This window comes from Oryctolagus cuniculus, chromosome 2, assembly GCF_051225735.1.
Source record: "Oryctolagus cuniculus isolate XC-2025 breed Fujian yellow rabbit chromosome 2, ASM5122573v1, whole genome shotgun sequence".
Taxonomy (NCBI): Eukaryota; Metazoa; Chordata; class Mammalia; order Lagomorpha; family Leporidae; genus Oryctolagus; species Oryctolagus cuniculus.
The window spans coordinates 52,405,792-52,430,210 of record NC_142868.1 but is presented as its reverse complement, the minus strand read 5'-3'; the positions used below and the strand labels follow the sequence as shown (position 1 = coordinate 52,430,210).

Sequence of the window (24,419 nt, the reverse complement as noted above, 5' to 3'; positions counted from 1 at the left end):
TAACAATCACACCATGAATCTTCTCTGATCACCATGGATGGAAGCTGTATATCAACAACTCCAGAATCTCTAGAACATATGCACACACGGAGACTGATCAACACATTTTTGAATGAACAATGGGCCATAGAAGAAATCAAAAGAGAAGTAAAAAAAATTTTGGAAATGAATGAAGATAATACATCATATTAAAACTTATGGGATACAGCAAAAGCAGTGTTAAGAAGGAAGTTAACAGTGATAGGTGCCTACATCAAGAAACTGGTAAGTCACAAAATAAATGAACTATCAATGCATCCCAAGAACTTAGAAAAGCAACAGCAAACCAGACCACAGATTAGTAGGAGGAAAGAAATAACTAAAATTAGAGAAGAAATAAAATTGAAACAAACAAACAAAAAATTTGAAAGGGAGGGTATCCTCCCAAACTCTTTCTATGAAGCCTAATTCCAAAACAAAAAAAAACCAGAAACAACAAAGAGAACTATGAACCAATTTCCCTGGTGAACATAGATACAAAAATCCTCAACAAAATACAGGCCAATGGAATCCAACAATACAATACATTAGAAAGATCAACCACCTGGACCAAGTCTGATTTATCCCTGGTATGCAGGGATGGTTCAACATTCCCATATCAATAAAGGTGATAGATCACATAAACAAACCAAAGAACAAAAACCATACAGTTATGTCAATAGATGCAGAGAATGCATTTGATAAAAAACAATATCCTTTCATGATGAAAACCTTCCTCAACATAATGAAGGCAATCTATGACAAACCCACAGCCAGCACCTTACTGAATAGGGAAAAATTGGAGGCATAACCAACAAAATCCAGAACCAGAGATGGAAGCTCACTCTCACCATTGTGATTCGATAGTCTTGGAAGTTTTAGCCACAGCCATTAGACAAGAAAAAGAATCAAAGGGATACAAATTGGAAAGGAGGAAGTCAAACTCTCCCTACTTGCAGATGACATGATTCTATTTATAGGGGATCCAAAAGACTCCACTAAGAGACTCTTGGAACTCATAGAAGAGTTTAGTAAAGTAGCAGGATATAAAGTCAATACACAAAAATCAACAGTCTTTGTAGACACAGACAATGCCATGACTGAGAAAGAACTTCTAAGATCAATCTCATTCACAACAGCTTAAAAAAAAAAAAAAAAGACAAGTATCTTGGAATATACTTAACCAAGGATGTCAAAGATCTGTACAATGAGAATACTTCAAAAAGTCTGCTAAAAATTTAATTAAAAATACATGAACATTTTGAAGACCCTTCATGTATCTTTTAAAGGATTCACAGAAAATTTACAATTATACAATGTATAATTTAGTTATACAATACATGTTCTCTGATCACAATGCAATGCTACAAATCAATTAAAAAATAACCCAAATTTCCTCATGTTTGAAAATTATGCTACACTTTTTTTTTTTAATTTATTTACTTGAAAGTAAATAGAAGGAGAGGCAAAGAGAGAGAGAGGGAGAGGAATGGAGGGAGGGAGGGAGAGAGAGAAAGAGAGATCTTCCATCCATTGGTTCACTCTCCAATTGGCTGCAACAGCTGGAGCTGCACTAATCTGAAAGCAGGAGCCATGAGAATCCCTAGGTCTCCCATGTGGGTGCAGGGGCCCAAGGAATTGGACCATCTTCCACTGCTTTCCCAGGCCACAGCAGAGAGCTGGATTGGAAGTGGAACAGTCAGGACTCAAACCAGCACCCATATGGGATGCCAGCACTGCAGGCAGTGGCTTAACCTGCTACACACCACAGCGTCAACCCCGCTACACTTTCTTTTGTAAGATTTATTTTATTTATTTGAAATTTGAAATGCAGTTACAGAGGGAGAGAGAAAGACAGAGAAAGCGAGTTCTTCCATCTACTGGTTCACTCCTCAAAAGGCCACAATGGCTGGGGCAAGGTCAGACTGGAGCCAGGAGCCTCATTCAAGTCTCTCCTGTGGGTGCAGGGACCCAAGGACCTGGGCCATCTTCTGCTACTTTCCCAGGTGCAATCAGCAGGGAGCTGGATCAGAAGTAGAGCAGCCAGAAATCAAATTGGCACTGCCAGTACTGTAAGGTGACTTAACCTACTGAGCTATAGCTCTGGCCATCATGCAATAATTTGATCAGGAAAAATTTAATGTAATAATTATTAACTATTTTTGATGAATTAACCTTTAAAAAGTAAAGAGAATTTGTGGTGGTTTAACCTGTTATGCCACAATGCTGGCCTCATGTGCTATACTTCTAAATAATCTATAAGCCAAAGTAGATATAAGCTAAAAATAATTTCTAAAATTTAAAATTTATTTGAAAGGCAGAGAAAAAGACTGAGACAGACACTAAGATGTCCTATCCACTGGATGTCCCCCCAAATGTCCACAATAGCCAGGGGCTGAGAGCAGGCCCAAAACCAGAGACTAGAAACTCAGTTCATTTCTTCAATGTGAGTGGCAGAGACAAAATTATTTGAAACAACACCTGATGCTTCCTCGGGTCTATGTTTATAGGAAGCTGGAATCGGGAATTGGAGCTGGGAACTGAACCCAGGCACTCTGGTGTGAGATGTGGGTATCTTAACTGCTTGGCTAAATGCCTACCTTTTCCTGTTGATTTTTTTTTTTTTTAATTTGAAAGGCAGACAGATGGAGACAAAGAGAGAAACAAAACCTAATTTCTAGCTAGTGATAATAATAAAGGTTCATGGCATGGGGATAAAACAGTATCTGGAGGAAAATACACAGCTTTAAACATACAGCTTTTAAGAAGAATGATTACAAGCTAAGGGGCCAACAAGGCACTTGAAGAAGTTAGAAAAACTACAGGAAAGTAAACCCAAAGAAAGAATAAGGAAACAAGATCATAAGTTAAACAGAAATAAAATTCATAATACAAAAGAATAGGGGCAGGCATGATGGCACAGCAACAACATGGGACAACTGCATCCCATATCCAGATGCCTGGTTCGAGTCCTGGTTTCTCTGATTCTGATCCAGCTTCCTGCTAATGAAACTGAGGCAGATGGTGGTCTAATATTTTTGTCTCTGCCAACCACATGGGAGACCCAGATGGAGTTTCTGGATTCTAACTTCAGTCTGACTAGCACTAGCTACTGTGGGCATTTGGGGGGTAAATCTCTCTTTATTTTCCTCTCTTTTTCTCTCCTCCACCCCCCTCTCTGCCTATCAAATACATTTGATAGTAAAAATAGGTTAATTATAGTACTTTCATAAAAAAAAGAATGATAAATTATAGTACTTTCATAAAAAAAGAATGATATAGTTTAGAGCAGCATCACAAACAGCTACAAACTGCATCAACATGAATGACTCTTAAAAATCACATTGCCTAGGCTGGCGCCGTGGCTCAATAGGCTAATCCTCCGCCTGTGGCGCCAGCATACCGGGTTCTAGTCCCGGTCGGGGCGCTGGATTCTGTCCCGCTTGCCCCTCTTCCAGGCCAGCTCTCTGCTATGGCCCAGGAGTACAGTGGAGGATGGCCCAAGTGCTTGGGCCCTGCACCCCATGGGAGACCAGGAGAAGCACCTGGCTCCTGGCTTCAGATCAGCGCAATGCGCCGGCCGCAGCGGCCATTGGAGGGTGAACCAATGGCAAAAGGAAGACCTTTCTCTCTCTCTCTCTCACTGTCCACTCTGTCAGAAAAAAAAAAAAAAATCACATTGCCTAAAAACAAAAGTTAAATATGTCATAAGATTTCATTTTCTTAACCTTCAAAAACAGGCAATACTGAATTATATTCTTCAGAATGCATACTTACATGCTCAAACCACAAAGTAAAACAAGAAAGCAATTAGACTGTAGGTCAGGGTTGTGGCACAGCAGTTAAATAGCCACAGGTAATACCCATCAGAGCACTGGTTTCAGTCCTGGCTGCTCTGCTTTGAATCCAGCTCCCCATAATGTGCCTAGGAAAGGCAGTGAATGATGGCCCAAGCGCATGGGCCCCTACTGTCTTTGTAGAAGATCTAGATGGTGTTTGGGCTACTGGCTTCAGCCTGAGCCAGTGAGGTCATTTGGGGAGTGAACAGGAAGTTACCTGATCTCTTTCTCTCTGTGTCTACCTCTCTGTTGCTGTGACTTACAATGAATTTTAAATTTTTAAATGTAACTCAATTTTTAGAAAACTGATTAGACATACAGCAAACACTATTTTAGAGGAACAGGAAGGGGTTGTGATTAAGAAAGTAAATGGAAGGGGCTTCTGAAATATAGTTTGCTTTGTTTTCTTAACGTCAGTGGGCTGCAAAGATGTTTGTTTTGTCTCATTAAACTGTACTGTTAATCACAATTTCTAATGTCTGTTACAATGCAAAATACAAATTTAGAAATTTAACATAATCACTATTACCATCTAAACCCTTTTACTCTTATTTATAGTCTCAATTGGTTGTAGGTAACAAACACCCTAAGTATCTACACTGCTTTTTTTTTAACTTTTATTTAGTAAATATAAATTTCCAAAGTACAGTTTATGGATTACAATGGCCTCCCCCCACCAATAATTTCCCTCCCACTCGCAGCCCTCCCATCTCTCGCTCCCTCTCCCATTCCATTCACATCAAGATTCATTTTCAATTCTCTTTATATACAGAAGATCGATTTAGTATATATTAAGATTTCATCAGTTTGCACCCACACAGAAACACAAAGTGTAAAATACTGTTTCAGTACTAGTTATAGCATTACTTCACATTGGACAACACATTGAATACAGAGATCCCACATGAGGAGTAAGTGCACAGTGACTCCTGTTGTTGACTTAACAATTTGACATTCTTGTTTATGGAGTCAGTAATCTCCCTAGGCTCTAGTCATGAGTTGCCAAGGCTATGGTCTACATTGCTTTTTCACTTCTGGTCATTACTTCTTCCACTTTGGAACAATTTAAACAGATTCACACAGTCCCTATGATTTTACACAACTTGTTGATAACTAGATACAGCCTTTTCCAACTGAAACTCTTTTTTTTTTTTTGACAGGCAGAGTGGACAGTGAGAGAGAGAGACAGAGAGAAAGGTCTTCCTTTGCCGTTGGTTCACCCTCCAATGGCCGCTGCGGCTGGCGCGCTGCGGCCGGCGCACCGCGCTGATCCGATGGCAGGAGCCAGGAGCCAGGTGCTTTTCCTGGTCTCCCATGGGGTGCAGGGCCCAAGCACCTGGGCCATCCTCCACTGCACTCCCTGGCCACAGCAGAGGGCTGGCCTGGAAGAGGGGCGACCGGGATAGAATCCGGCGCCCTGACCGGGACTAGAACCCGGTGTGCCGGCGCCGCTAGGCGGAGGATTAGCCTAGTGAGCCGCGGCGCCGGCCTTCCAACTGAAACTCTTGCTCAGAACCTCAATAGGAAACACTTTATTACTTTTTCAAGTCTCCCAAGGACAGTTCATAGGTAATATTCTACATGCAAAGAAGAAAAGTTAATTCTTACAACATCTGGACGAGACTGATAAAGAGGACACGTTTTTAAATTAGTCATAGTTAACTTTCTTTGAACATTTTTAAAAATTTGGTATCCTAGGCTTATTTACAAGGGCACCAGCTTATTAACAACCAGTTCTTTTTTCATAGTTCCTTAGTAACATTTTGAATTACAGTACTTCATAATGTTAGTATTTGTTAGTTTTCCCTAACTGGTTTACCTTAATGTTAAATAAACATATGGATTGGGTAGTCCCTTACTTCACATATGTTCATATTAAGGCAGATAAGCAGCTTGCTCTGACAGTCTGGAGACACAGGTGCAGAAAATGTTTACAAGATAGTTGGCAACTAAATGTGAAGGGTGTCAAATGTATTAAGACCAAGACTCTGCTTAGAATTAGTATCCGACGAACCTTAGAAGTACTTATTTATTTCTAAAAATAATTCTGAGTAGACCATTTGAAAAAGTTTTGACCTTTTACCAACAGAAAAACATTAAATGTTAGTGGAAGTGTGTTGTCAACTTCATTTTAAGAATTTCTAAACAAATCTGTTACTAAAGATTCACAATGTAACTATTTCATGCTTTTTAAAAGGATTAAGAGTTTATGTTGCCAAATTTGACTTTAGAATTTGACATGTTGCCAAGTTTCACTCATTATACTCATTAGAACAATACCAATGTTACTTGGTAGATGCCAGATAAAACAATAAAGTTAAAATCACCTTGTCATCTACTGGAGAGAACATGCACAAACATAACCTTTGAAACACTGTAGCAAAGTCAAACTATTCTAACTCAGAATAACTTCCTTGGATTTCTACACTATATCCTAACTTTATACTATCAGATACTTGTTTATAAATCCACATCAAGGACACAATATTTACTTTAAAAATATTGTAAGATTTTACTAATGTTTTATGTCTAAAGTTGATACCAAAGAGCTTCGTTATTCTTATTTATATCAAGAAACCAACTGCAACTGTCTTACCAGTATTTAGACTTTTAATCTTTAGCAACAATTCCACCATCAATTTTCAAAACACTGTATCCCAACATCTCTCATATGAATTACTACACTTACCTCCATTCTCTCATCACCTACCAGATTCATTTGTCCATAAAACAACTGAATAATCTTTTAAAATTACAAACATCATATTACCCTTTGCTTTAAAATTCTCAGTGGTTTCCCATCATACTTAGAAAAGAGTGTCAGAACCTTAACAACATGATTTACCTTGTTTAACCCTCTTTAGTATTGGTCTCTCCCTTATTAGCCCTGATTCTTTACACCAACCACCTTTCCCCTAGAGCTTCCAGCCCCCTCCTACCCCCAGGGCTTTCTCACAGGCTGTTCCCTCAGTGCAACTGTGCCCTGTAATCAAGCTCCCAGCACCTCCATTCCACTGCTTCCTTCCTTCACCTACCATGATTGTACTCATTCTTCAGTTCTTATTTTACTTTTTAAAGTTTTATTTCTTTTCACTTTTTGAAAGGCAGAAAAATAGAAAATCTTCATCCATTGGTATATCCCCCCAAATGCCCACAACAGCTGGAGCTGGACCAGGCTGAAGCCAAGAGCTCAATCTAGGACTCTCAGGTAGGTGACAGGGACTCAAGTACTGTGGCCATCACCTGAGGCCTCCCAGAGTGTGCATTAGTAGGAAGCTGGAATCAGAGCAAAGCCAGGATTTATATCCAGGCACTGTGTATGGAATGTGAGCCACCCAAGATGTGTCATAACAACTGTACCTGCCCCATTCTCATTTAAAATGACATATCTTGTCCCCACTCATGTTCTCACATCATACTCTTACATCACAACTTTAATTGTTTTTTGTGCGATTATTTATTACAATAGTACTCTCTTGCTAGAGTGCAAGCTCCTTAAGAAAAAGACAGACATCATTCTTGTTCTCCGCTCTATTCCAAGCACCTACTATGGTATCTGATCCATAAATTAGCCTAATAATTATTTGTTGAATGGAATATGCACAGAATTAAGCCTAGAAGCAAAATACCACTATAGTCAGTTATCCCTGGGTAACAGGATTTTCATTTTTTCAGCCTTATATGTTCTATAACTCATACCTTCTACAATAAGCAAATTTTGCTTTAATTATTTAAAACATCTTCTGACTCATTAAAAACAAAATCCATTTTGTAATAGTTTTAACTATACAAGAATTTGTAAATATAGTACAGAGTTCTCAGTTTCCTCAGTTGTTAACATCTTATGTTTCCACAGTACATTTTTCAAAACCAAGAAACTGACACAAGTACCTTACTATTCAGTAAACTCCAGGCTTATTTAGGTTTCAGCTTTTCAATTAATGCCTTCTTTCTATTCCACGTTTTAATCCAGGATAAACATTGCATTGAGTTATTTCTCCCTAAACTCCTTTTGTCTTTGACAGCTTTTTGGTCTTTTCTTCTTTATATGACCCTGACTTGTCAGGCTTCCTGTAACAAGTCTAGGTTTATTTACTGTTTTGCTTGTGATTAGACCTGGTTATAAGTCTTTGGAAAGAATATCAGAAAGATGGCATGTTCCTCATGTCACATATCAGGCATACATGATATCTATCTTACATCATTGGTGATATTATTGTTCATCATTTGGCTAACACAGTGTTTGCCAGGTTTCTTCATTATAAAGTTACTTTATTTACCTTTTTTCCTATTTGATTCTTTGGAAATGAGTTCTTAAATCTATCCTTTGAGGAAGGAGGTAAGAACTAAGCTTCTACATGAGGATAGCGTATCTATAAAAATTACTGGGGCTGGCACTATGGCATAGTGGGTGAAGCTGCTGCCTGCTGGGCTGGCATCCCATATGGGTGCCAGTTCGAGTCCCAGCTGCTCCACTTCTGATCTAGCTCTCTTTGCTATGGCCTGGGAAAGCAGTAGAAGATGGTCCAAGTGCTTGGGCCCCTGCACCCTTGTGGGAGACCCAGAAGCAGCTTCTGGCTCCTGGCTTTGGATCAGTGTAGGTCCAGTCATTGTGGCCAATTGGGGAGTGAACCAGCAGATAGAAAAGACCCTTTCCTCCCTCCCTCCAACCTTCCCTCCCTCTCTCTGCCTCTCCTTCTAAAATATAAAAATAAAAATGAAAAAAATATAAAAATTACTAAAAGACAGATTTGCCTTTTTTGTTTCATTTCTTTTTCCAATAATTTATTTATCTGTTAGGGGTTCATTTTACACTTTGGATTATAATCTATTCTACATCCTTTTATTTTCTTGCTCTAATGATTCCAGCTTTGGCCATTAAGAACTCTTTCAGATTAGCTCCCTGTTCCTTTGACAAACCACCATCCTTTTGTTTCTTGAGCACTTCCTTACCTCTGGTATTACAAAATACTTCAGAGTCATCATGTATTTCCCCTGCCCAATGTTCAAGTCATTACTAAGTTCTGAAGTTAATCATATGCATTGTTATGAATCCATGATAATCTTTCTGAATGTCATGATGTCATCTGTTTGATGGCTGAGGTAAGTATATGTAAGTTAAATCTGTACCTACTGAAAACTGTCACAAAGGATTCTCTTGTATTACATCACTATTTCTTCTATCATATTTTTTCGGATAAGAAAACTGAGAAACAGAAGTGAAGACAATAGTAGGTTAGTTATTATGATAGCCATTATCTTCTGTGGTTTTTCTCCTGAGCTTAAGATTTAAAAAAAAAAAAATTATTTATTTGAGTAGCAGAGTTACGAAGAGAGAGAAGGAGAAACAGAGAGACAGATCTTCCATCAGGTGGTTCACTCTCCAAATGGTTGCAATGACCAGGGCTGGGCCAGGCCAAAGGCCAGGAGCCTTCTCTGGGTCTCCCTCATGGGTACAGGGGTCCAAGGACTGATCCAGGGAGCTGGATCAGAAGTGGAGCAGCCAGTATTCGAACCAGCATCCATATGAATGTCAGCACTGCAGGCACAGCTTCAACCTGCTGAGCCAGAGTGCTGGCCCCTCCTGACTTTCTAGCGCATCCCTTTTCCCACTAGATTCCACTACCATTTTGGTGTGCTCCTTTTCTATACAATTATAATATAGAGGTGACAGAGCTCAGGCTACTCCAGTAAATATTCTACCAACTTTATAAGTGTTCAGCTAAATCAAAACTTTTCTCTATATACACATTTTGATTCAATAAAAAAAAAAAAAAAGGAGAAGGCTCCTAAAAGCTATCAACTAGGCCTAGCTAAAATGTTAACTGGATGAATATTTTATAAAATGGAAAACTTTTACTGAGCTCCTACTGTGTGCCTGCCAATATATTAATCACTGTAAGAAAGGAGGGTAAACAAACAGTACACATGGCCGCCTAGGATATGCTACATTACTTCCCTAAAGAGTCTAGAAATAAGGAAAAGAAGATTGTTCATCTTGAATTAGACTACACAGTCAAAACATAATGATCACCTTAAAATACATTATGAGCATAGAAAAATCAATTATAATCTAAAAGGAATTACTAAAACTTAACTGGAAAAAATATCTAGTTTAATCTAGGCAAAAGGTAGGCTATAGACAGGTAAGATAAATAAGAACAAGAAAGCAAACACAGTAGAAGCACCCACTTTATTATATAGGAGGCTCTCAGCTCCACCTTGAGAAGCAGGATAAGGCTTTCTAAAGAGACTGAGGGCCAACATGAGAAGCAAAGTACAAGCATTAATTGCAATTACAGTCAAAGAAACATGTACAACAAAGACCTAGAAAAAGGGCAGCCAGGTCCTAGCCCAAATCTAACAATTATGAGCACAAGGCCGAGAGAGTTAGTACAAATACTTAGTATATAAATATTTTAAAGTTATAAATGAACTTAAAAAGCTGTTAATGAAGTATATTCTATCTTCCTACATTGACAGATATACTTTATAACAACCTGGAAGTTGAAGTTTCAGGTTCAGTATTCTAATTCTGCAGCCAAATTGTCGACAATTTGGAAAACACTAAGAACTATGAAGAAAAATAAAAAGCATCTCAACTCTATCACCATGAGAAAGAAATCATTTTGGTGGGGGCTGGCACTGTGGCATAGTGGGTAAAGCTGCTGCTGGCAGTGCTGGCATCCTGTGTGGGCATCAGTTCGAGTCCCAGCTGCTCTGATATGACCTAGGAAAGCAGTAGAAGATGGCCCAAGTTCTTGGGCCCCTGCACCCATGTGGGAGACCTGGAGCAGCTCCTGGCTACTGGCTTCAGATCCGCACAGCTCCAGCCATTGTGACCAACTGGGGAGTGAACCAGTGGATGGAAGACCTCTCTCTCTCTCTCTCTCTGGCTCTTCCCCTCTTTCTCTGTGTGTAACTCTTTCAAATAAATAAATCAATCTTTAAAAAAAGTTTAAAAAAGTAAATTATTTTGGCATATATCTCTCCAATTTTTCCTGTGTGTCTCACATTTTAAGAGAACTGAGATATAGACTTTTATATAAATCTTCCGCTCTTGTAGTTTATAACACCTTATAAAAAGTCACCTTATTCAGATACCCAGTATGCATTTGCAGCTTCTCAAAGTGTGATTCAGTCTGATCTGTAGTCCTAAAAATTTTAGCATCTTAAGAGCTTTTCAGGGCCTCTGTGAGGTTAAAGACATTTTCAGTAATACTAAGATATCGGTATAAGTTTTCTATTGCAGGATAACAAACTGCCTCCAACTTTGTGGCTTAAAACAACCCAAATTATTTTCTTATGTTTCTGGAGATCAGAAGTCTTAGATCAAGGTGTCAGCAGGGCTGAATTCCTTCTGGAAGCTTCAGAGAACAACCTATTTCCTTGCCTTTTCCAGTTCCTAGAGACTACAGCTTTGTATCTCAAGGCATGTTTCTCACATCATTTCAACCTATGCATGCATCACTGGGTCTGCTACTGCTGACTCAGATCCTATCACCCTCCCTCTTCTAAGGATCCTTGGGATGACACTAGGATCACCCAGTTAATCCACAACAAATCCCGAATCTAAAGATGTTTAATTTAATCACATCCACAAAGACCCTTTTACCACATATTTACAGGTTCTAGGACCGGATTGGAAAAGGAGAGGCTGTTATTTCAGCTGACAACATTATTTTATTATATTTATCTTATTTGAGAAGCAAAAAGACAGAGATAGACCACCCATTTTGTCTTGAACTAGTTATTTTCAATTTCATACATAGAGTTTATAATTGGGAGGCCCAGTGAAGATTGGGGAGCTTCTGGCAGTTTCAAGAGGCTAAGGAGGGGGCCCAGCAAGTTAAGCTGCTGCCTGCAAAGCGAGCATCCCATATGGGTGCAGCTGCTCTACTTCAGATCCAGCTTCCTGCTAATGTGCCTAGGAAAGCAGTGGAAAATAGCCCAAATGCTTGTGTCGCTCCCCCTCTTCATGGAGGAACGACACTAAACCCTGCCTAGGCTTCATATCCGAGTCACGGCACCATTATGTCGCTCCCCGTCTTCGTGGAGGAACGACACAGGACCCTGCGCTGTTCTTTCGTCTGCTCGGCCCTCCCTGGGTTTGCTGCTGGTTCTTCCCGGGTTGGCTACCGTCCCTTCCACCTCCGTGGAAGGGCGGTTCCCCCTGACCACTTTCCCCACTTCCGAGGGGGAGCGGCACACCGCCGGCCGGCTCTCTCGGGGGCTGCACAGGTGTTCCTTCAGATAGATGTTCCTCTTAGATGTTCCTGGTGCATGTTGTCTCTCTCCTCCTTTATAGTCCTCTTCCACCAATCCCAACTCTGCTACCCACACGCCGAGTACGCTGCTCTCCTCCAATCAGGAGTAGGTCCTACAGTTTATTGGTTGAACTGGAGGCAGCTGTGTAGAAGCTGTTTCTCCCTTCTCAGCGCCATATTGTGGGAGAGCAGATGCATAGAATAAGTCTTAATTCCAGTAACTTAGTCTAGTCCGAGTTGCTCCCCACATGCTTGGACCTCTACACCCAGATGGGAGACCTGGATGAAATTTCTGGTCCTGGCTCAGATCGACCCAGCTCTAACCATCACAGCCATCTGGGGAGTGAACCACAGATGATGGAAGATTCTCCCTACCCTGTAACTCTTTCTTTCAAATAAATAAATAAATCATAAAAAAAAAATTCCTCTCTGTAACAGTATTTAATCTAGAAGGAATAACCAATAACTAGCACATAAATCAAAAAGTAAAACTCAGGGAACAACATTGTAGTGTAGCGGGTTAAGCTGCCACCTGCAATGCTAGAATCCCACATGGATGCTGGTTCAAGTCCTGGCTGCTCCACTTCCAATCTAGCTCCCTGCTAATGCGAACTTAAAAAAAACTGACTAGAAATGGGCACTATGGCACAGCTGGTTAAGCTGCTGGTGTTGATGCTCATGTTCAATACTGGACTCCCAATACCTCTGCTTCTGATCCAGCTTCCTGCTAATAAACCATGGAAAGGTAGTGGATGATATACCAAATATTTAGGTCACTGCCACCCACCTAGGAGATACGGATGGAGTTTCTGGTTACTAGCTCAGGCCTGGTTCAGTCCTGAGCATTTGGAGAGAGAACCAACAAATGGAAGATCTCTGTTTGCCTTCTACCTCTCTGTCATTCTTTCAAATAAGCAAATAAATCTTTAAGTATATTAAGGGGCCAGCACTGTGGTATAGTAGGTTAAGCCTTTGCCTGTAGCACCAGCATCCAATATAGGTACCAGTTTAAATCTCGGGTGCATCACTTTCCATGCAGCTCCCTGCTAAGGTGCCTGAGAAAGCAGTGGGAGATGGCCCAATGGGACCCAAGTAGGAGACATGGAAGAAGCTCCAGGCTCCTGGTTTCCAACTGGCCCAGCTTCAGCCACTGTGGCCATTTGGGCAGTGAACCAGCAGATGGAAAACTTCTCTTGCGGTCTCTCCCTCTCTCTATTACTCTGCCTCTCAAATAAATAAATAAACCTTTTAAATAACGTTTTTTAAAAGTATATTAATATGGGGATTTTCTTTCAAAGTACAGAAATCTATAAAAAGTAATAAAAAAGAAATTTTATAGCTGGAAGATAACTGAAATCTAAAACTCAATAGAAAATGACAATTAGATATACTACACACCTGTTGGAATAATAAAATCCAAAACACTGACAACACAACGTTGAAAAGGATGTGAAGCAACAAGAATTCTCATTCACTGCTAGTGGGAATACAAAACACTACAGTTACTCTGTAAGATGGTTTGACAGTTTCTGAAAAAACTAAACATATTCTCACCATAGGATCTAGCTATTATGCTCCTTGCTATATACTCCAATGAGCTGAAAGTCACATGAAAAGATAAAGGATGAATAATACAGAAAAGAACATAAAAGTCACAGTGAAAAGATTTAACACGTGCAACTGGAATATCAAATGGAGAAAGAAGAAAGAATGGCAGAAGCAACATTTGAGGCTACACTAGTTAAAACTGTCCAGTGACACACACACACAAAATTAAATCACACACTTAGGAAACTCTAATAACCCCACATAGGATTAATACAAAGAAAATCACACTTAGGAACATCCTGGTTAAGATTCTGTAAACTAAGGACAAAGAAAACAAAAGCCTCTTAAATCCAGACAGAGGGGGAAAACATTAAAGACACATTACCCTTCAAGAAGCAATAATAAAACAGCTGACTTCTCAAGAGAAATAACAGAATGCAAATGACATTAGAGTCACGTCTTAAAAGTGTTCAAAGAAGATAACTATAAATATGAAACATAACTGTAAAAATGTCCTCCAAAAATAAAGTTAAAACAAAGACTTACTCAATGTTTATTGTGGCTCAATTCGCAATAGCTGAGACATAGAATCAATCTAAATGCCTATCAACAATAGACTGGATAAAGAAATTATGGGGTATGTACTCTATAGAATACTATACAGCAGTAAAGAAATCAATGAAAACCGGTTATTTGCAACAAAATGGAGGAATCTGGAAAACACCATGCTGAGTGAAATAAGCCAGTTCCAAAGGGACAAATATCATATGTTCTCCCTGATCGGTGACAACTGAGCACCTAAAAGGAAACCTGTTGAAGTGAAATGAACACTATGAGAAACAATAACTTGATCAGCCCTTGTCCTGACTGTTGAAGAACAACTTACTATTTTAATTCCTTTTAGTATTTTTTTGTTCTACTGAATACCATTGGTTGAACTCTGTAATTAACACACAATTATTCTTAGGTGTTTAAATTTAACTGAAAGGTGATCCCTGTTAAACATAAGAGTGGGAATAAGAGAGGGAGGAGATGTACAGTTCGGCATATGCTCACTCGGACTTGCCCCTAACGGTAGAGCTAGAAATGTGCCAGGGGATTCCAATTCAATCCCATCAAGGTGGCATGTACCAATGCCATCTCACTAGTCCAAAATAATCCAAAAGTTGTACTTTGGAAATTTATATTTATTAAATAAAAGTTGAAAAAAAATACACTTACAAAAACTCACTGAATATATTGCTAGCAAATGATCACTGAAGAAATACTAATGGAAGGGGCTGGCCTGTGGCGCAGTAGGTTAATCCTCTGCCTGGGGTGCCAGCATCCCATATAGGCGCTGGTTCTAGTCCTGGTTGCTCCTCTTCCAATCTAGCTCTCTGCTGTGGCCTGGGAAAGCAGTAGAGCATGGCTCAAGTGCTTGGGCTCCTGCACCCATGTGGGAGACCAGGAAGAAGCTCCTGGCTTCGGATCAGCACAGCTCTGTCTGCTGTGGCCATTTGGGGGGTGAACCAACAGAAGGAAGACCTTTGTCTCTGTCTCTCCCTGTCACTGTCTGTAACTCTCTCTCTCAAATAAATAAATAAAAATCTTAAGAAAGGAAAAAGGAAAGAAAGGAAAGAAAGGAAAGAAAGGAAGGAAAGGAAGGAAGGAAGGAAGGAAGAGTAACGGGAGTTCCATAGGCAAAAATTTAACTCTCCCAGATATAAATATGACAATGCTTCTATACAGTACACAATGAAGATCAATGGAAAAAGATGTGGATAAATCTGAGTAGTCATTGACCATACCAAAAAAGAGGGGCTGGTGTTGTGGTGCAACAGGTTAAGCCGCTGCCTACACCAACGGCATCCCAAAGCGGCACCAGTTTGTATTCCCACTGCTTTATCTCCAATCCAGTTCCCTGCTAAGGGGCTTGGGAAAGCAGTGGAAGATGGCCCAAGTGTTTGGGTCCCTGCCACCCATTTGGGGGATCAGAATGAAGCTCCTGGCTTCAGAATGGCCCAGTTATGGCTGCTATGGCCATTTGGGGAGTGAACCAAAGGATAGAAGATCTCTCTCTCCACCTCTTTCCCTGTAATTCTGCCTTTCAAGTAAATAAATCTTTGAAGAAAAAAAAGTAATACCTTGTGCAGTTCCAAATACACAAAGAATTAAAATCAAGAACAATGGAAGTACAGAAAGCAGGAATGGGACAAAAAGACATCCTCACATTTTTCCATAAGTGGTGAAAGTTTAAATTTATAGAATTAATCAAGGGTACCTACCAGAATCTCAAGAGTACTCACTAAACAAAACAGGTATATGTATAACTACTGTATAAGGGAATAGTAATAAAGAGAGAGGCTGGTGCCATGGCTCACTAGGCTAATCCTCTGCCTGCAGCACCGGCACCCCGGGTTCTAGTCCTGGTTGGGGCACCGGGTACTAGTCCCGGTTGCTCCTCTTCCAGTCCAGCTCTCTGCTGTGGCCCAAGAGCGCAGCAGAGGATGGCCTAAGTGCTTGGGTCCCTGCACCCGCATGGGAGGCCGGGAGGAAGCACCCAGCTCCTGGCTTTGGATCGGAGCAACACCGGCCATAGCAGCCATTAGGGGAGTGAACCAACGGAAGACAGACCTTTCTCTCTGTCTCTCTCTCACTGTCTATAACTCTCTCTCTGTCTCTCTGTCTAAATCTGCCTGTCAAAAATAAATAAATAAATGAGAGAGAGAGAAAAGAACAGATGCAACAAATATAAAAATGGAAGATCTAAAATAAAATATAGTGATATTTATATTAATGTAATTGGACTATGGGTTAATAAAAGACAAACTTAAAAAACAAAACTCGTACATCTGCTAAATGCCACTGAATGTCACATTTAAAAATGGTCAAATTTGTCATATGATTCATCTCAGTTAAAAAAAAAGGCAAAAAACTGCCCTCAATAAAATAATATACAGTTTAGGAAAAATTCATGACTATGAATATTGAGCTGTAACATGGAACTTACCAACAGCTGTATCACCATCTAACAAATTGTCATCTTCAGAAGTTTGAAAGTCCATAATAACACCTGCTCCATCTAAAAGTTCCTCGTCACTACTTGCACTCGTTATACTGTTGTAGCTGTTTCTATAGTAGCCTCTATGGAACAGCTGCTCAGACTCCATTTAGCTGTCTGATTATCTGAAACAAAAAAAGGAGGCAAAAAGTGGCTTTAACATTTTCCCAACATATAATAAAACTCATCTAGCTTAGCATGACAAAAGGAAAGTTCTGATCTTTGTATTAAAAGAAATATTAAGTTCATTCACTGTAACTATATAATTACAGCTACTTCCATTGTTAAGTATTTTGGGGAGATTTAATAATTTTATTCTCACTATACAACAGTACAAGAGAAAGCATTCTTGAGGTAGTGATATAAAACAATCTCCAGAGGGAATTGTTAAGTTTAAAAAAAAGTGCATAATACACAGAAGCATTCATAACATACAATAATATAAGTGGTTTTTACTCCCAGGAAAGGTGGTAGTGGGTTGAGGGGAGGAGAGATACAGTGCCCAGTTGCTTAAATCTGTATAGGCTATCTTGGGAGGGATTTTTAAGAAAGTTGCCCAGAGAGAAAGGAACAAGATGGCTAAAGTACCAGGTCTGAAATGGAGACTGCGCCTTTTAAATATTTTACCAGGTGTAAGTACTGTGTAATTTGAAAAAAAATTAACTATAAATTTAAAATACTCATTTAATTCTCCTCTCATCATTCTAAAATTTATAACCTCAGGGCCCACAGTCAAACATTAGCCATGAGAACAATGATAATAGGTAACAATTTTTGGTTTTTCAAAAACAAATAAGCATGTTTCATTGTTTTTATTCTCCATGTTCCAAAAACAATTTTACTCTTAAGTAGATTATTAAAATACACCTACTTACTTGCTCAACATCAAAGAATTTAGCAAAAGTGTGGTGACACTAGCAATACACTGGAAAAGTACATGTGTAGGACTTCAAAGATATAGTCACAAAAGCAGTCAAACCAGTAAGCCTTGTAAAACAGGACTTACTAGGCATGCCATAGTAAATACATACACACATAATGAAAGCAAGCACACTCCAATTCTAATGCTGAATTCTAATAGTGATTTATGGTACTGAATATTCATTTCAAGAAAATCTCTTATCCTCAGTACATTTTCCTCTGCACATGGAAAAATAACCTAATAGAACTTCAGAAACAAAAAAGTATTTACAAAGCCTTTACAGTTTTTTAAAAACTTTAGGTAGTATTGATAATAGTTATCTTTTTAACTGAGTCAGTATAGAAGTTTCCTAACTTAAAGACCACTCTGAAGAAGACAAAGTTCTGAGAACTGCTTAAGAGCACCCTTCTATTCTCAGCACCTGGCATACTAACTGTAACAGTATATGGACAGCAAATGTCAAAACTGTTTATTCAGTCAATGAGATAACAGAAAGAAATGTGGAATGGGTGTTTCACTTAGCACTAACATGTTAATTACGGCACCTACCACCCACACTGAAGTGCCTGTGTTAAACTTCCAGTTCTGACTCCTAATTCTAATTTCTTGTAAATGCAAATTCTGGGAAGCACCCATGTGGGAGACCTGAATTGAGTTCCTGGCTCCTAGCTTCTGCCAGGTCTAGACCAGCTGTCGCTCCCCCTCTTCGTGGAGGAACGACACAGGACCCTGCGCTGTTCTTTCGTCTGCTCGGCCCTCCCCGGGTTTGCTGCTGGTTCTTCCCGGGTTGGCTACTATCCCTTCCACCTCCGTGGAAGGGCAGTTCCCCCTGGCCACATTCCCCACTTCCGCAGGGGAGCGGCACACCGGCCGGCTTTCTCGGGGGCTGCACGGGTTCCCTTAGATGTTCCCCATAGATGTTCCTGGTGCATGCCGTCTCTCTCCTCCTTTATAGTCCTCCTCCGCCAATCCCAACTCGGCTGCCCACACGCCGAGTACGCTGCTCTCCTCCAATCAGTAGCAAGTCCTACAGTTTATTGGTTGAACTGGAGGCAGCTGTGCAGAAGCTGTTTACTTCTCTCCCAGCGCCATATTGTGGGAGAGCAGATGCATAGAATAAGTCCTAATTCGAGTAACTTAGTCTAGTCCGGATTGCTCCCCACAACCAGCCTCAGTCCTTATGGAAGTTAACCAAACCACGGGAGCTTTCACTCCCTTTCTCTCATTTGCCTGCTCTCTCTACCTCTCAAACGTGAAAGAAAAAGGTATTCAATTAAAAATATATATACCTCCCTGCAACAGTGTTAAAGTAGAGGAAATAATCAATAATTAACACATAAATCATAAAAAAAAACACTTAGGGACTAGCATTGTGGTGTAGTGGGTTAAGCCTCTGACTGAAACGCTGGAATCCCATATGGGTACTGTTTCAAGTCTCGGCTGCTCCACTTTCAATCCAGCTCCCTGGTAATGTGCCTGGAAAAGCAGCAGAAGATGGCCCAAGCGCCTGAGCCTTTGTCACCCTCATGGGAGACCAGGTACTTGAGCCATCATCTGTTGCCTCCCAGGGTGCACATGAACAGGAAGCTGGGATCAGAAGCAGAGCTGGGACTCAAACCCAGGTACTCCTGACATGGGATGAGGGTATCACATGTAGCATCTTAACTGCTGCACAAAAGACTCATCCCAAGCTAAGAAATTTGTGCTTCTATAGTGGCAACTAAAACATTGTTAACTGTTGAGTAAATAATCAAAGAGTTCCTTAAAAAACACTAATGTTTTTATATATTGTATAGTTCAAGAATGACTTGTATTTTAAAGTATCACAGCATGTTTGCTAAGATTTTGCAAAGAACACCTACATCCTATCCTTCACTTCTTTGCATGATAACAGAGTAGAAAGGCTTCCTACAGGTGATAACTACTTCAGTGCCCATTAGCTATAGGGTTTTACACAGCACTGGGAAATCAATATAAAATAAACCTTTCTTTTCACCTGGGATGTCAATCAGAAAACCCCAATGTATCTCCCTTCATTTCAACCCAGAGTCCGTCACATACCAATAAATAATAACACATACCAATAACTCTCAAACTGTTAAAAAACAATTTCATGACATCTCTGAGACATATAGAGACCAAACCTTTCTTTATAACAGCATCCAATTCTACTCCAAATAAATTAAACTAATGCCTTTGTCAGTTATTATTTATATAAATCTGATAACTTAAAAAAGCAAAGTGGGGCTAGCGCTGTGGCGCGTAGGTTAAAGCCCCGGCCTGCAATGTCGGCATCCTATATGGGCACCGGTTTGAGTATTGGCTGCTCCACTTACAATCCAGCTCTATGCTATGGCCTGGAAAAGCAGTGGAAGGTGGCCCAAGTGCTTGGGCTCCTGCACCCATGTGGGAGACCCAGAAAAAGCTCCTGGCTCCTGGCTTCAGCTGGGCCTAGCTCCAGCTGTTGCAGCCACTTGGGGAGTGAACAAGCGGATGGAAGACTTCTCTCTCTGCCTCTGCCTCTCTATATCTCTTTCAAATAAATAAATAAATCTTTAAAATCTTAAAAAAAAAAAAATCAAAAAACTAAAACTCTCATTAACCCAGAGACCTACAGAGCTAACTAGCTGATAGAACAGCCATTAGCCATAGATGGCTCTGGAGCCCTTGAAACATGGCTAACCCAATTTGAAATACAAAGTATAAAATACCTACTACATTTCTAAGACTTAACATGAAAAAAGTCAAATATTTCATTGATAGTTTTTTATTGACTATATATTGAACTAATGTTTTAGATACCTGAGGTTAAATAAAACACATTATTAAAAAGACCCTTGCCAATTTCTTTTTACCATTTTAATGTGGTTATTAAAATTTTTTAAATTATACATGCAGCACAAATATTTTTATTGAGCAGCACTACTATAAAATATTCAAATTTCACTGGCAGCATAAAAGACACATAACAGAAGAAAATCTCAATATAGTGCTAACTCTTTTTAGTTTCTAAACTGAATTCCCAGGCTTGTCTATAAAAGACTATTTATTTAAAACAACAAAGCAGCTGGAATTTTGCATATTTAACAACAGAGAAAAATAATAATACAGTCACCTTTTGTTTTAAATTGTAAAAAAAAACCTTAAAATTATTTCAAAATACTATAATATATGCACAGTAACTTGAAAATATATTCTTGCAGAGCTGGGAAAATTTACAATAACCTATAAAAATCTTCAGAGATAAAGCCTGGTTTACTTCAACCAACTCCTAAATGATCTATGTACAATCAGCTTGTCCCCCTCTGATCTTCAGACTGCAGCTAGCATGGTTATTTTCAAAGACCAAGTCTGACCAGCAATCTCTTCCCACTCCATGGATTAAAATCTTTTAATCCTTCTCACTGTAATTAGGCAGACAGAGTCCTATGCAGCCTGGCCCCTGCGTGGTTCCTCAGCTTCATGTTGCAGTGTGGACTTTTCGAGTTTCCAAGACTCATTGATCTTTCAGTCTCTCAGTCCTATTACTACCTCTTGCCTCCTGCCCCAGGGCCACTGCTGCTTCCACTACTGGCAAGTGCCCTGTCTTTATCTACTGACTCTTCTACTCATTCTTCAGAGTTATGGCTGTTTACTTAACAAATTCTTTTTTTTAATTAATGTATTTATTAGAGAGCAGAAGTTCTCACATGCTAGTTCACACCTCAACTGTTCACAAGTGGTTGGAGGTGGCACTGAAGCCAGGATCCTACAATTCAGTCGGGCTTCCCACACGGGTGGCAGGACCCTAACTACTGGAGCCAACATTGCTGCCTCCCAGGGTCTGCATTAACAGGAGGATGAGTTCAAGAGCCAGAGCCAGGGACTGAATCTAGGCACCAACAAATTTTTTTTTTTTTTTTTTTTTTGACAGGCAGAGTGGACAGTGAGAGAGAGAGACAGAGAGAAAGGTCTTCCTTTTGCCATTGGTTCACCCTCCAATGGCCGCCGTGGCTGGTGCGCTGAGGCCGGCGCACCGCGCTGATCCAAAGGCAGGAGCCAGGTGCTTCTCCTGGTCTCCCATGGGGTGCAGGGCCCAAGCACTTGGGCCATCCTCCACTGCACTCCCTGGCCACAGCAGAGAGCTGGCCTGGAAGAGGGACAACCGGGACAGAATCTAGCGCCCGACCAGGACTAGAACCTGGTGTGCCGGCGCCGCAAGGTGGAGGATTAGCCTAGTGAGCCACGGCGCCAGCCACCAACAAATTCTTAAACAGAGTTCACCCTCCACTGGGCAATAACCTAAGCACTTTACAAATACATTCACTTTATATTTGTATTAATGTAATCACAACCTTAGAGCTTAGGGATATTATTATTCCTGCTTAACAGCACCATTTATTGAAAAACCTATTTCTCCTTCTATTGAACTGTTCTTGAGCCTTTGTCAAACACTGGTTGGATATTTTTGTATACATTTATTTGACAGTTCTATGTTCTGTTCCACTAATTTACAGTTCTAAAACTATATCCATACAGTCTTCATGACCGTAGACATATAATAAGTCTTCAAATAGGGTAGACTGATTTCTCACATCTTAGTCTTCTGTTCAAAACTGCTTTAGCTGGAGCTGGCATTGTGGCATACCAGGTAAAAGCCATGGCCTGCAGCGCCAGCATCCCCATATGGGCACCGGTTCAAGTCCCGGCTGCTATACTTCTGATCCCGCTCCCTGCTAATGTGCCTGAGAAAGAAGGGGAAGATGGCCCAAGTTCTTGAGCCTCTGTACCCATGTGGGAGATCCAGAAGAAGCTCTTGGTTCCTGCCTTTAGCCTGGCCCTGCCCTGGTTGTTGCAGTCATTTGGGGAGTGAACCAACAGGTGGAAGATTTCTCTTTCTCTCTTTCAAATAAGTAAATAAAAATCTTTAAAAAAATTTTAGCCATTCTAGTTTCTTTGCCTTTCTACATACATTTTAGAATAATCTTGTACATAACAAGCAAACAAAAAAACTCTCACTGGTTCAATTAAATTTATAAGTAAATAACAGATGAATTGTACATCTCTCCCTATATGTCGCATGAGGATTCAAATTCAACAAGAACACTACAAATAAATATCTGCCCAAAGCTGCTTGTCCTCCTACTTTTCCTGTGTTTACAAGATCTCTATCTATCTAACATCAAAGCTAGTAATGAGAGTCAGTCATTAACGTATTCAACATCAATTTACTGAGCACTCAACATGTACCAGACAAAAAGTCAGGTACTAGTATAATGTTTCCTGTTCCCACAGCAGGTACAATGGTTTGAATGCTTCCTCCAAAACTCATGTTTGGAATTATTATTATGATCACATTAACAGAACCCTTAAGAGGTGATTAAGTCATATGGGCTCTGCCTTTATGAATGAATTATGCTGCTACTGTGGGAAGAGGTTAATTATAGTGAGAGTGGATTCCTAGTAAAAAGGAGTTCCTCGATTTTCTTTCCCTCTCTCCCACACAATCATGCAGCATGAGGCCCTCATATGATGCTGGTGCCGTATTCTTGGAATTCCCAGTCTCTAGAATCTTGAGTCAAGTTTCTTTCTTCATTAATTACCCATCATAGGTATTCTGTTATTGCAGCAGGAAATGGACTAAAACATCACTGAAGGTGAGAGACAAATTACTGTACAGTGTGGTATGTTAAGCATCACAGGAGAGTCATATACAAGGGGTTCAGTATCACTGAGAAGTAAGCACGCTGGTGGTAAAGATCCTATAAAAAACACTGCATGGGGGGCCACCACCTTTAGTGCCGGCATCCCATATGGGTGCCAGTTTAGTCCCAGCTGCTCCACTTCCAATCCAGCTCTCTGCTATGGCCTGGGAAAGCAGTGGAGGATGGCCCAAGTCCTTGAATCTTTGCACCCATGTAAGAGACCCTGGGGGAGGCTTCTGGCTCCTGGCTTCGGATTGGCCCACCTCGAGATGTTGTGGCCATCTGAGGAGTGAACCAGTGGATGGAAGACCTCTCTTTTTCTCTCTGCCTCAGCCTCTCTGTAATCCTGCCTTTCAAATAAACAAATAAATCTTCAAAAAAAGAAAAACACTGAACAAGAGAAAGTTTAAGCAGCATATTGAAAGATCAGGATGAGTCAACTAGGTCAAGCACAAGGTGAAATGTCAATATAGGGAAACAGAAAAAAGAATGCATGACAACACAAAGCATAGTAACAAAACCTGCTTGTGCGGCTTATGTAAGAGGTAAAGGACTAGAGAATAGCTAGGGAGGTGGAGATAAACCGGATCATGGAGGTAGGGCCTCGAATGTCACGCTAAGATCTCATATGTATATACATATATATATATATATACACTCATCTACACACATGGAGAAACCATGAAGGGCTTATTTTTTAAGATTAATTTATTTATTTGAAAGGCAGAGTTACAGAAAGGCAGAGGCAGAGGCACACACAGAGAGTAAAGTCTTCCATTCGCTGATTGACTCCCCAAATAGCTGCAATGGCCACAGCTGAGCCAATCCAAAGCCAGGAGCCAGGAGCTTCTTCAGGGTCTCCCACATGGGTTCAGGGGCCCAAGGACTTGGGCCATCCTCCACTGCTTTCCCAGGTACATTAGCAGGCAGCTATATCAGAAGTGAGGGAGGGCCGGCGCCACGGCTCACTTGGCTAGTCCTCCGCCTGCGGCGCCGGCACCCAGGGTTCTGGTCCCGGTTGGGGCGCTGGTTCTGTCCCGGTTGCTCCTTTTCCAGTCCAGCTCCCTGTTGTGGCCTGGGAAGGCAGTGGAGTATGGC

At 40.4% G+C, this 24,419-nt stretch overlaps 1 protein-coding gene across 5 annotated transcripts in view; it reads right to left on the bottom strand.

Annotated features, from left to right (window-relative positions):
- Nucleotides 1-24,419, bottom strand: part of CLCN3 (Cl-/H+ antiporter 3) — a 94,350-nt gene that overhangs the window by 62,606 nt on the left and 7,325 nt on the right. For 4 of the 5 annotated variants that reach the window (XM_008273874.5, XM_008273897.5, XM_008273885.5 and 1 more), the window contains exon 2: nt 16,665-16,840. In XM_008273874.5, the coding sequence (XP_008272096.1) occupies nt 16,665-16,824 (160 nt within the window). In that variant the 5' untranslated portion in view covers nt 16,825-16,840. Of the gene's footprint in view, nt 1-16,664; nt 16,841-24,419 lie in introns of those variants that run through there. The other variant, NM_001082029.1, reaches the window with a different exon arrangement.